Source organism: Pseudonaja textilis, chromosome 13 (genome assembly GCF_049901715.1).
Source record: "Pseudonaja textilis isolate UNSWEBS1 chromosome 13, rPseTex1.2, whole genome shotgun sequence".
Taxonomy (NCBI): Eukaryota; Metazoa; Chordata; class Lepidosauria; order Squamata; family Elapidae; genus Pseudonaja; species Pseudonaja textilis.
This window is the reverse complement of record NC_142002.1, coordinates 952,216-965,550: the sequence shown is the minus strand read 5'-3', so window position 1 is coordinate 965,550 and position 13,335 is coordinate 952,216. Positions and strand designations below refer to the sequence as shown.

Sequence of the window (13,335 nt, the reverse complement as noted above, 5' to 3'; positions counted from 1 at the left end):
CTCCCCCCCATGTGTACCCAAGTTCTCTGAAGGCTTCCAGGGCTCTGCCGGCATGGCGTCATCCCCCCAGGAGAGAGCGGAGTTCCCAGGCAAGACCTGCTGGGCTCTTGGCGCCTGCAAAACTCTGGCCCAAAGACATCCGATTTGTCGTCTTCTTATGGCGGCTTCTGCCTTGTGACCAATTAAAATATCCCGAATTTTAGGTGGTGAGTAGCATGGATCAGCATGATGCCGCTTAAAATTAAAGAACAAGAAGATATTAAGGAACAAGAATATTATATGGGTTGATATGGGATACATTTTATAAACGATTGGAAAACAAAGGAAAGAAATTGAATGAATGTAAAAGAAGATGTAATGAGAATGCTATAACGATAAGAGAGAAAAAGGATGAAATTTTCAATATGAATGTAAACCTTAATAGCATGAAATGTATATCGGATATGAATATGTGCACAAGATCTATGTACCCTGTTAAGACACCGTTGAAAAGATGGTCATTTTGTAAAAGAAAATTAAATTTTTAAAAATAATAATTTAAAAAAGCATGATGCCATTTAGATCAGGGGTCTCCAGCCTTGTCAGTTTTAAGCCTGGAGAATTCTGGGATTTGAAGTCCTCCAGGCTTAAAGTTGACAAGGCTGGAGACCCCCTGATTTAGAGGAACGTCCTCACTACTTTGAGATCGTCTTCAGCTGGCCCCCGTGTGCGCATGGGATGCTTCCTGATATGCCACACACCCGGGGGGGCAAAGGGCCTCCCTGCAATGTTCATGGGGTGTGATGGAAGGCCTGTCATTGGCTTCTGAAGCCAGTTCACGTCCCTGGAGCAATGCACCTGTCCCCTGGCTGTTTGGGCCTTGGCTCTTTACAGATGCACTGATGGCCTCTTTCGTCTCCTGCTGCTTAGCACCTGTTGCTTTTGTGCCTAGATTTGTGTCCTGCTTTTTGAGGGCGAGTGCCTTTCCCTAGATTGTAAGTGACACTTAGCGCATACAGCCCAGGAGCTCTTGGTTTGATGGATGAGCCGTCCCTTTGATCTGTAGTCCTGGGACTGTTAATTGTCAGGTGTCTCGTGTCTTAATGGATGAGGAAAGCCTTCCCCCCCCTCCCCCCCTTGCCACAATGTCCTTTCTTCCTTCCCTCTGGGAGGCCTTGGCTCCTCTTGCTAATGACTGGAGCCAGTGTATTGCCTGTCTGGTCTCTCATGCAAGGCCCTGTGGTGAAGGATTTATAGCCCTTAATGAAGGAGTGAAGGCTACTTGAGACACTGGATGGACTCTGTCATAGGAGTGAGTGGGTTTCACCGGTTCTTTACTGGTACCATCTGTTGGAACTTTGTGAGCAGGCACATCTATTGCGTACAATAGAGTGGCTAAACTATCTCAGCAAGCTTCCATCCATTCTTCCATATTTTCCTTCCATATTTTTCAGGTGAGCTAGTTTGAAATATTCGGCTACACTTTTATGCTCGTTTTCAGGAGGAAAGCTATGCATTGTTGGTATTATAGAGCATGGGTGTCAAACTGGCGGCGTCACGTTGCTATCGCATGTGGTACGCAACATTTTCTACCTTCACGGAGCTGTGGTGGGCATGGCCTGTGTGTGATGCATCAGGCTCGTGGGCTGCCAGTTTGCTATAGAGGAAACTGAGGCTGCAGTAGCTTCTTGAGGTTTGTGTGAAGGATGCAGCCTTGGCAAATAGCTGCAGAGACAGAATCTGCTACTATTGGAGAAAGGTTTTTGTGCCAGCTGCTTCCATAGTGCAGTTTGTTTATTTGTAGAACGTAAATTGCAAAGGCCTATAGTGGTTAGCAGCTGGCTGATGGCCCAGAAACATTCAGAGCTGGTCTAGGAGTGCTTGGCAGTAATTTGTGGAAAATAGTTATCCCTGAGTTCTTTTTATGATCACATAGATCCTTTGAGAATGATACAGTATTTCCATTTTACTAGGTTGATTCTGTCCAATTACTCCCCCAAGGTTAGGGTAAGATATTTTTCCTAGCATAAACAATGTTTGTCCTCTGGAATTGTCAGGAATGCCAGCTTGATGTTATTTGGTATAGGAGGAAAATTAAGAGGGAGCTGTGGCATCTCTGTTTCGCACAAATGTTATTCTTTCTGCACGAAACATGGACATTGACGGCTCACTATCTTTCACAGCATAGATCACGGGTTGAAGTCTGCCAGATTTAAAGTTGCCACGGTTGGAGACCCCTGCCCTATACCACGTGACAATTCTATGGACCCATGTTACTTTTGGAGCATCGTTTTCCCAGTAATTCAGTCAAGGCACCAATTTCTTATAAAAAAGCGTGTGGGTGCCCTATTATCCATGCCTGATTTTGATCTTTTGAAATTCCTTGTCAAAAGTGCATATTTTTTATTTGTATTTGACCCAAGTTCCAGGAAAATACCATTCAGCCTTACAGCATAGCATAACATGTATGCAATATTAATTTCATGTAAAAAGAAATTCTCCTTCACATAAAGCCACCCATTATTTTAAATTCTGTTATAACATCCATTGAAGCATTTGACCTGTTGCCACATGCTCAAAACTATAGCAATTATATGTCTGAATAAATGAGGTTTTAAGCACATTCTTCCCAGCCCATCTCTTGCCTGAAGCCCTTCTTGTAGGTCACGTAAATTATGGGCTAGAAACCCAGACTTCTCTCGCTGGCACCATCCCTTGAGCCAGCAGTTTACAATCGTCCTTTGCCCTGTAGGGTGTTGCCCTATAGCCGGCAGTATTGAAGACTCCCTGTGCCTCGTATTGGTTTGCTTTTGATGCCTAGTTGCTCAGTCCTTGGTATCATGTCCAGGCTCTTTTTTGTATTGTTCATCCCAACATGGAACAGGAGGAAGGGATAATAATCAGCTTGATGGCTTGATTATTTTAGTAAACATCTGGCAAATCTCTCGTCTTACCCGTTGACCTTCCTCACTAGATTATCAGGTCTACGGGTTGCTGTTTCTGTTCCTCTAAGAAGTGAGAATGTCATTCATTCATTTTTCTTAGCTGCCCATCTCCCTCCGAGAGGGGATCTGAGTGGGGAAGTCTGGGATACCGGAACACAGGAAGAAGACCCTTCTGATGTTGGCGTGTTTCATTTCAGGGGGAGATTTTGAAAACGATGGTTCAGCTCCAGGGGTTGTGGGAACCGTTTGCTCACTTTTTTCCTTCCAAGTAACATGTGACTAGCAGTCTTACTCTTGAGGTTCATTTTCATCTTCTTTGTGCTCAAGGGCTGCTTTTAGACTCTGTCATTTCTCTTTTAGCAGTCTGATTAACTGCACTGGATGCAGGTATAATTTAAACTCTTCCTGGGCAGGAATACAAACATGGCACAGACTTTGAAAAAATATGGTCTGTATAACTTGGTTATTGTCCATGTAATGCTCCCAGTAAATTCAAGAATGGTTAGTCTTTTGCTCCCTCTTGCGGCTAATGTTGAAATTAATACTGTATCCTTTGCTTCCCTTTGTTCTTTTTTTTTTAATTTTAAAAATATTTTTGTTTAAAAATGAAAAAAAAAACCTTTTTAAAAATTTCAAAAATTAAAAATGCTGAATTTTTTTTTGGTAAATTAAATCTGTTTTTTCAAGCTGAATGAAAATATTATAAGTATTGTTTACTTATTTAAAAATAATTTTAAAAATTGTAAATGATTTTTTGAAAAAAAAATTGAATTAAAAATTCTATAAAAATTACTGTTTGAAAAAAAAGTAGGATTTACAGGCATTAGCTGTAATGAAGTTAATTTTCCATTCCTTGAAAGAAATGGGAAGAAGGTTAAGTCCAAGCTTCTCTCTCTCTCTCTCTTTTTTTAAATTCGAGTTCCAAACTTTACTCAGAGTAACAAAAGGGGAGAGGTGGTGTGCCTGTCCCTTGTCCCACAAAGCCTGTTTAGGGCTGCCCCTAGGATAGATTGGGAGTGGGGTGTTGACCTCCTCTTCCTCCTCCTGCCTTATCGCACATAACCTGACTTCCCACAGGCAAGCTTTTTTGAGGCACAGTGTTCAGTACACCAAGATTCAGCTCATAAATTGATTCTTCTTCATGTAAATGTTCTCAGTAAATTCAAGGCAATCAGCAGTTTTACTTTTGTGGCAAGGGCTTAATTTTTGCAACCTTCTGAGAAAAAATTAGTCTCAAAAACTGTATAAGTCCCTAAAGAGTAGGCCAAGAAATTGAGAGGAAAGGGGACAAAAAGGGGGAGGAAAAATAATGGAAAAATGAATGGAAAAAATAACCCTGAGCTTCTTTAAAAATTCTGTTAAAATTAGTTATTGTTCCCACTTGTGGCCAATGTGTAAAAAAGGAATAGAAAAACTAGAATAGCTTCTCCAACTCTGTGTGTTTGTCATGATTTCCTCCTCACCATTTTTTTCACCAGAGAAATTCTCTGCACAATGGATATAGAAAGTCTACACACCCCTGTTAAAATGCCAGGTTTTTGAGATGTAAAAAGGATCAGATCAATTACTTAAGAATTCCATCTTTAATATAACATAAGCTGGACAATTGAATTGAAAAGCAAACCAATCTTTTAAGGGGGAAAATTACAATAAAAAAACAACTTCTATGTGATATTAACGGTGGAAAAAGATTCTGAAGTGATTTACCTGGGTCTGATTTTCTTACATCTCAAAACCTGGCATTTTAAACAGGGGTGTGTAGACTTTCTAAAGGGTAGTTTCCCTCAGATATGGAGTCATCCTATCATTAGAGTCCCTAGTGATTCTCCACTGTCAATACCTGTGATTTGCACCAATAGTCAGGGAAATTATTTGCATATTAATAATTCCACGTTTAGGTTACTCTGACCTTCTTTCCAAGTGCTTGGGCCCCTAGAGGACATGGAGCTGGTGCAAAAAAGGGCCATTCTGCAACCAGCTGCCCACAAGCAGTCCTGGAATGTGTTCTCACTGAAATCTCTGAAGCCAGTAGATGTCTTTGGAAGAAGTTTCCTTTATCTACTTTGGGGACCTAGTCCTCATCGTTTTTATTCCTCCTTTTCTCCACTGTACGTTATTTTTATATTATTTTTCATGGATTCTTAAGTAGTTTAGATTTCACCCATCCCTGCAAGATCCTACTATGAGAAACAATATAAAATCGTATTGCTGTTCTCTCTGCCCTGAAGCGGCTGGTGGAAAACAGTGCATGTGCTCTTTCCCCAAGAGGGATCCCTAAAACCGTCAGCTGGGGCTTGGAACTGTTCAGTTTGCATATTGCTCTATGTACCCAATCTGCCCTTTCACTCTTCGACTTTTAATGGAATTGAATTTTTGTTTTAGGTATGGTATGAATATGCGTTGCTTGGCAGCTCGGGTGAACTATAAGACTTTGATTGTCATCTGCCTTTTCTTCTCCTTGGTCACCGTCCTGCTGTGGAATCGGTGCACCAGTGGAAAAACAGCACCTCTCCTGCATGACTCGAGCGGCAGCGTGAAAGCGGATGGCACCGAGAAGCGAGTGGCTGCATCGGAGAGCAGCCAGTGTGTGAACAGAGCAGCTAAGCCGCAGAGTGAGGAAGCATCGCCCCAGGAGCAGCAGAAGGCTCCCCCCATTGTCGGGGGCTTCCATGGGAACAAAGTCTTGGGGCTGAAATACGAAGACATTGACTGTCTAATCAACGATGAGCACACTATTAAAGGCCGAAGGGAAGGCAATGAGGTCTTTCTGCCTTTCTCATGGGTGGAGAAGTACTTTGAGGTCTATGGGAAAATTGCCCAGTATGATGGCTACGACCGGTTTGAGTTCTCCCATAGTTACTCCAAAGTGTACACCCAGAGAGCCCCCTACCATCCAGATGGCGTCTTTATGTCGTTTGAGGGCTATAACGTGGAAGTCCGGGACAGAGTGAAGTGCATCAGCGGCGTTGAAGGTTTGATATTTTTGTTCAAAATATGTACAGACGAATATCCATGTAAATATCGATAGCTAAATTTTGATTCAATGCTTGTATTAAAACTTTAGAACTAGGGGTTGCTTTCGGTATTGGAAGCCGAAAGAAATCACCTCCAAGGAGCTTTGTCCTTTATTTCCAAAACCATGATGGATTTTAATAAGTAATTTAATGAACGAGTTGAGGTTCATGTTAATTACATTGTGTTCGTTCCACAGTGAATGTGACCTTCGAGAACACAATAAATTTACATTAAGACATCCATGATGTAAAATTAAACGTTACAAAAATCAAGCAAAAGTTTTTATCCTCCATTGGCTCTGTAGAACAATCCAATTTTTAAAAGCCAGTAATGGTCCAGAATTCTGGAGTTGAAGTCCGCATGACTTAAAGTTGCCAAGGTTGAGGAATACTGGCTTAAGCCATTCCCAGCTGCCTTGGATAGTATCCCTTGATATCTGCATGGTCGAATAGAAATGGGCTGCACATCTGTCAAGGCTTAAATACAAGAAATTCCACTTTGGCCTGGTTATCTCAAACCTTTAAAATTTCATATTGAGAGGTACCTTTATTGGACCAACTGGTGCAGGACCTGCAAGGTTTTAACGTTCTCCAGGAATGTTAGTCAGACGAGGGTGTAAAAAAAGCAGGAGAAATTTGCCTGTTTTGAAATAACAGAAGCAGCTCAAGCGTCCCCAAACAGCCACCTTGGCAAACTCCAGGAGAAAAATGACCAGCTTGAGGGAACGCTGGGACCTTTCAGGAGGAAAACGCCACCCTGGAGTTTGGCACCGAGATGTACAGCCTGTTCTCTTATGTTTCAGGTGTGCCGCTTTCCACGCAGTGGGGGCCTCAAGGCTACTTTTACCCCATCCAGATTGCGCAATACGGGCTCAGCCATTACAGCAAAAATCTGACTGAGAAACCTCCCCATGTTGAGGTGTATGAAACGGCGGAAGAGAGGGAACAGGGCAGCCCACCAGGCAAATGGACAGTCCCCAAAGGCTGTTTTGTCACCACATTGCTGGACAAATCCAGATTCACGAATGTCAAGCAGTTTGTCGTTCCCGGTGAGTCGAAGTAAAGGCCAGGGGACAGAGCACGTTTCCTTTGTGTGAAATTCGGCAATCCTGGTTCAGGGCTCTCATTCTGCAGGCCCGGAAGACAAGAGGAATGTACCCAGTTCTAGACTGTAATGTACCTGCACATGGCTTCCCACCCACACACACCCCTGTTCCCAAATGGTTGAACTCTCATAAGATTGGTGCGCGTGCACAAAAACACACCTGGGACTGCCAAAATCTTCCCATTCGAATGTCTCCAATTGAGCATTGTCCATACAGTGGAACCGTGGGTCACGACCGTAATCCATTCCAGGACTACGGTCGCGACCCGATTTGGTCGTGAAAAGAAGTGTTCACGACCCGAGTTTCCACTGTACCTGGGTCCAAACTAATAACAACATTGAGGAAGTCACCTGGAGTTTGATTTCACTGTGGCCTGGGCAGCATTCACCACAACACCAGGGATGGCCAAGTGTTGTAGAAAGAATGACTCGCTGGTCCAGAAATGTCCCCTCACGATACCGTTGAGGTTGGCGGAGCAAAGGGAGGGAGCCGTGCCTGATCAGATAGAGCTTTGGGGGTGGGGGCAGGCAGGAAAGAAGAGCTTGGCGGGGGCTGGCTTGAGGAAGGAACACAAAACATGCGAGCAACGAGCATTGATGAGGCTGGGAAAGTGGGGGGGGGGATGGTGTGATCAAAGGCCAGAGAGCTGCTTGGAGTTGGAAATGTCCAATTGATTTCTACCAATAGGGATATGACTGCCAGATTTAGCTTTATAAAGCCCAAACGTTTGGCCTGACCTTCGTGCGTTTAATGTGTAAGACTGAAGGGATACAAGGCGAGAGGTTCATTTCACCCTCCGGATTGAGGTTCCTTGAGGATTGGCTCAAAGGGGCCGTCTGGGATGTGGAGCTCAGGATAAGGGAACGACTTTCATGGGTCAGTCCTTCAGTACACAGAAAAAAAAACCCCTCACACTTTTGCTTCCTGACCATCTCTCTCTCTCTCTCTCTCTCTCTCTCTCTGCCTTTGCTTCCCTTCAGAGACCTCGGAGGGAGCGTCTCTCCAGCTGGGGAACGCAAAGGACTTTGTCATTTCTTTTGACCTTAAGTTATTAACCAATGGGAGCGTTTCAGTGGTTCTTGAGACGACCGAGAAGAACCAGCTGTTCACCGTGCACTACATCTCCAGTTCTCAGTTGATTGCGTTTAAGGACAGAGACATTTTCTATGGCATCGGGGCCAGGACCGGTTGGAGCACAATCACACGAGATCTTGTCACCGATTTAAGAAAGGGCGTGGGGCTCTCTAACACAAAAGTGGTCAAACAGACCAAAATTATGCCCAAGAGAGTGGTGAGGCTGACCGTGAAGGGGAAGGGCTTCATCGACAACATCACAATTTCCACTACTGCCCACATGGCCGCCTTTTTCGCCGCCAGTGATTGGCTGGTGAGGAACCAGGATGAAAAGGGTGGCTGGCCAATCATGGTGACCCGGAAGCTAGGAGAAGGGTTTAAGTCTTTGGATCCAGGTTGGTACTCTGCCATGGCACAAGGACAGGCGATCTCCACCTTGATTAGGGCTTACCTGTTGACGAAGGAGCGCACCTTCCTCGGCTCGGCGCTGCGAGCAACGGCCCCTTACAAGCTCCCGTCGGAGCAAGGTGGCGTGAGGGCTGTCTTCATGAACAAATACGACTGGTACGAGGAGTACCCAACCTCGCCCAGCTCCTTCGTTTTAAACGGGTTCATGTACTCTCTGATTGGCCTGTACGATTTAAAGGAGACGGCCGGCGAGAGGCTGGGCAAAGAAGCGCAGCTGCTGTATGACCAGGGCATGGGCTCCTTAAAGGCCATGCTGCCCTTCTACGACACGGGGTCAGGAACCATCTACGACCTCCGCCACTTCATGCTGGGCACAGCTCCCAATTTGGCCCGGTGGGATTACCACACCACCCACATCAACCAGCTCCAGCTGCTGAGCACCCTCGACGAGGCCCCCGTGTTCAAAGAGTTTGTCAAGCGGTGGAAGAGCTACCTGAAGGGCGGCCGGGCAAAGCACAATTAGGCTGAGCTGACAACCCAAACCCCCTTTCCTCGGTCCGCGGTGCTTGGGAGTTGCCGCCTTGAAGAGGGGAGAAGTGGGGCTTTTGGAACAAGGGTGTCTGCTGGGTGGGTGTGTATGCTTTTTATTTTAAAAAACAAAAATGGTTTCGGTTTTCAAAGAAGTGGTCCTTAAAACCCCTTTGTAATCCATTGCATTCCAGAGGATCAATATTTTGGAGGTGGCGCCAGAGCAGGCACCCAATAATTGGACGGAATCAAAACTTGTTTACTTACCACAGTGATCCATGATGATACTTAATGCAGAATATAGTGTGTTCTTCTGATTTCCCCTCTTCTTTTAAGAGAAATTCATGACCGACTCCCAATTTTGTTGCCTGGAATTTTGCAGAAAAATGAGAATCCGTTTTCCTTAAAAAGAGGAAAAGCGAGACTTCTTAAAAAAAAAATGTAGCTTTACAACAGCGTTTCCTGTTTGCTTGTATTCTCCAGATTGGTTGGTTATGTTGATTAATTTTTTTCTCCTTGTTGAAAAAAAAAAATCAAAATGTTTTGGTTTCTGTATTGAGGGATAAATTCCAACAGTGATTTTGTTGTTGTCTTTTTAAAATCTCTTGGGGACGAGACTTTTCCAGGAGTGTTAGTGACCCTCCTTGGAAGCCGAGGGGGCTGTAGAAGTTACACCTCCTGGTGCTTGTCCGCTTCTCCTTTGCCTCTTGGGAGGTTTGCCCCGGGCGTTCCTGGTGGGATGGTATCCATCTGTACGTTTGAATGTCCTTCGAGCACAACTACGAGCAGGTTGAGTTGATTGCACAAATATCGTAGCCATTTTGACTGTGTGTCTCCCTTGCCTTGACCTGCATTCTCCCACCCAATTTTGATGCTGTTACTCTTTTACATGTAACACTGTTTGGTTTTTGTTTTTTTTATACGTACTGTTGTATGCAGTTTATTTTCTTGAGAAATCTAAACTGTTTCCTTTCAGGCTTGTATTGATTGAAATGTAATGTATATTATTTGGAAAAAATATTTCTCTGATTTTGTTAGAATGTCTGAAATACCACAAATGTTTGGTTAGTTTGCTTGTTTTCTCTTTGCAGCTTTCTCTTGATTGAGAAAGTGAGTTGAATGTTTCTGTACTTTTTAAATTACCGGTACATAATACGAATCAGATATCCGTAATTTCTATTGTTCTACATTTTCCTTCTGCCCAGCCGATTTTCTAAAGAGTGCTAGCTTTCTCTTAAACCTTACTATTTGGCAACTGTTATTTAAACTTCTGTTCCTAAAATTCTGCCTAAGGACACATTCTTGAAAAATTTCCACGGCTATGTGGAATTTGTTAGTGTGCTGCCAGAGCAATTCTGTGAAATTCACATGCATCCCTGTAGATATTCTGAATTGTAGAATGACCTTGTTTCCTCTCTAAGCAGAGTGATGGGACTTCCATGTGACCATGTGACTACTTAGGGGAAGAAAGGAAGTTGTGTGAGTTACGCCATCTCTCGCCAAAATGCCATTCTCACACTTGAAATTCTTCTAATCCGTACCTTGCTTATGAGCAGCTTTTCTGTGTTTGGCTGTTTCTGTGTAGCTGATAGAAAGTGAATCTATAAATGATTTATTTTTATAAGTCATGCTAAGATGCCTGCCTAAAAATCAGCTCAAGAGGTCAGCTTTTTTCATAGATGTTGAAATGTCACTGGATGATACTTTAGCAGATTAGCTAATCTTGACCAAAATTCAGTTCATAAGCAGTTCACAATCCTGTTTAAAAACTTTGCCAGCCTCAGTTCTCATGCATCAAAAGCAGATGCCCTACATCTCAAAATTCCTTTTCCATGTTGCAAAATGTACAGAAAGAACAAAAGGTGTATTTTAGTATTTTTAAAGCTATGAACATGTTCTGACATTTCATTTCTTTCCCTTATACATTTTAATATCAACCTCTCTGTTAAAGAGCTGTTGTGATCTTTTGATTTCAGCACCCTTCCAGGGGTTCATCTTTTCTTATGATGACACGCCTCATACAGAGCTAAAAATAGTTCTCATTTTTAGGAGTAATTCCACAGATCCCGACTATAAAGCCTCTTTATTTTTAAGAATCAGTTAAAATATCTAGAGGCAAAAGCTTCTTCCCAATGTAGCTTCCAGGCACTATTGGTGCTCCAATTCCCTGAATTCATGAGTGGAGGGGAGAGAGAGAGATGTGACTGAGGATTCAGACCTCAGGAATCCCGCATGTAGTTCTTGGAATTTGGGGAGAGGAATATATGGATTGCAAGGGGGAAGCTGTGAGTATCTTATGTATACAGAACTTCAGAGAGTGAAAATTTCGTACCGTGGATGGAATCGACGTGTAACTTAATATGTTTTTATTAAGATGGGCACAAAGGGTAACAACATTTTCTGATTTGACAGGATCAAATAATTGTGTCCCAGAAACCGTTTCCGGCAGAGTTTATCCCATTATCCCGGTCTCTTCACCACTTCTTCATTCCTCCCACACCCCTATCTAGTTCTGTCCAGAGGAAAGCAAATCCCATTCGCTGCACAGAACATGGATTGCTGCTGGGTTGAATAGCTGGAGAGCTGTGGACAGAACATAGATGAGATTTGGAGGTGCTCACCCTCGCTGTGATACCAAAAAAGGACCTTATAGGAAGTTTTCCCAACAACTGGTTATGTCTATATCCAAGCAATATGATAACTCCCCTTATTTTTGCAGTTGATGGCCACTTGGATTTGAAGCAGTGTGTGCAGGTTTTTTGATTGTACCGCTTTGTTGATTTGTTAGTGCCTTAGCTCTCGTGGTCATTACTCTCACATGCATTAAGAATACTGGACTTGCTCATTCTGTGGCTTCCTCATGCAAGCATCCTTAGGGTGTCCAGGCTTGTAGAGCTTTGACTAGGCCCATTGGGATAATGTTCAACCCTGGCTTATTGTTCGCATGAAGGTTCAGTTGTGGCTCCTTCAGTCTTTGATTATCAGAGAAAAACCTAAAGGAATTTTCCCCAGGAGTTTTCATCAGGTTGAAACAGCTGGAAGATGACAGGAGATCCCTTAAAAGATCAGAGGCAGCGGTTGGCAAAAGCTACACCGACTATGAACAGGAATCACCATGTATGATGGGACAGATTCACCTTATATGAGGCTGTCATCGGAATGTGGTATTTTCACTCTTGGCACACTCTTGATTTGTTACCCTTGTCAATCTTTGTAAAACTGACAATTGGTAATGCTTGTACGATGCAGCCAGCCATCTTTCTGCTTTGGATTTGACCTTATCATCACTGGCCTTAGTGAATTATGGATGGTGGGGGTCACTAGAGGCAGCTTGTTCTCCTTGCTTAAGAAATACCATAATTATATAACAAAGGGTGTATGATAAAGAATTTCAGGAGACAAAGTAAATTGTAAAAAAAAAAAAAAAAAGCCAGAGGAAAAGTTATAGGAAAGCCACGACATAGTAATTTCAAGAATGAGGATTATGCCTTTGTGGTCTCAGATCTTGCAACTTTGCGTCACTGTGCAGACAAGTTTGCGCTGTGTTTAAGGAGACAGTGGCACAAGCACAGCCAGCTTCATCACACGGCCATTTCCTGTGCTTAGTGATCGACTGCAAGCAGGTTTTTCCTCCTCTTGGTTCTTGTGTGTTCCTTTTGTTTTTACTTCCTTTACATACAGGATTTACACAAATATGCAATAAATTGTTTACAGGATGCTCTTTGAAGGGCGATGAATCCTTTGTAAAATTGTATAGACTTTGTGGTTTAAGCACAATGTGCACAGGCTAGTTTTCTATATGGCAAGACATGGGTTTGTTCTGTTTCGTTTTGCTGTAGGAATTATCAGATAATATGGAATCAACTTTGTCCTTCATGTAAAGGTGCTTTATAAAATTATAAAATAAAGATTTTTAATGTCTCATTTCCTTTGATGTGTCTGCTAATTGTACTGCAGTTTTTTGTAATGTAAGAGTGCCAGAGAAAGTGTCAGAAAATAACTTTGGGTCTGGATGCACCAACCTGCTTCAAAATGTGGTCAGATACTGCCGGATTTTTGCAGGAAGATTGCAGAGCAAATGCTGTACTAGCCAACGTTTCTTTCTCAGAAAAAGTTTCTTTCAATATGTAAGAAACAAGAAAAAAGTGAAGGAAATTATCAGTCCACTAACCAGAAAAGACAGCAAAGAGGTGACGACTGGCAGGGAGAGAACAGAACTGCTCAATTCATTCTTCATATCTATATTCGCGCAAAAGGAAAAAAATAATCCAATTTAATAAA

At 43.0% G+C, this 13,335-nt stretch overlaps 1 protein-coding gene across 2 annotated transcripts; it reads left to right on the top strand.

Moving 5' to 3' along the window:
* Window positions 1-27: 27 nt before the first annotated feature.
* On the top strand, window positions 28-12,978 carry GLCE (glucuronic acid epimerase). 2 transcript variants are annotated; one of them, XM_026709415.2, is made up of 4 exons: window positions 28-206; window positions 5,307-5,896; window positions 6,742-6,987; window positions 8,025-12,978. In XM_026709415.2, the coding sequence occupies exons 2-4, from the start codon at window positions 5,314-5,316 to the stop codon at window positions 9,047-9,049; spliced, it is 1,854 nt and encodes a 617-aa protein (XP_026565200.1). In that variant the 5' UTR covers window positions 28-206; window positions 5,307-5,313; the 3' UTR covers window positions 9,050-12,978. The 2 variants fall into 2 exon arrangements, with proteins under 2 accessions (XP_026565200.1, XP_087797984.1); XM_087941858.1 differs by lacking the exon at window positions 28-206 and adding an exon at window positions 674-2,994.
* Window positions 12,979-13,335: the final 357 nt, after the last annotated feature.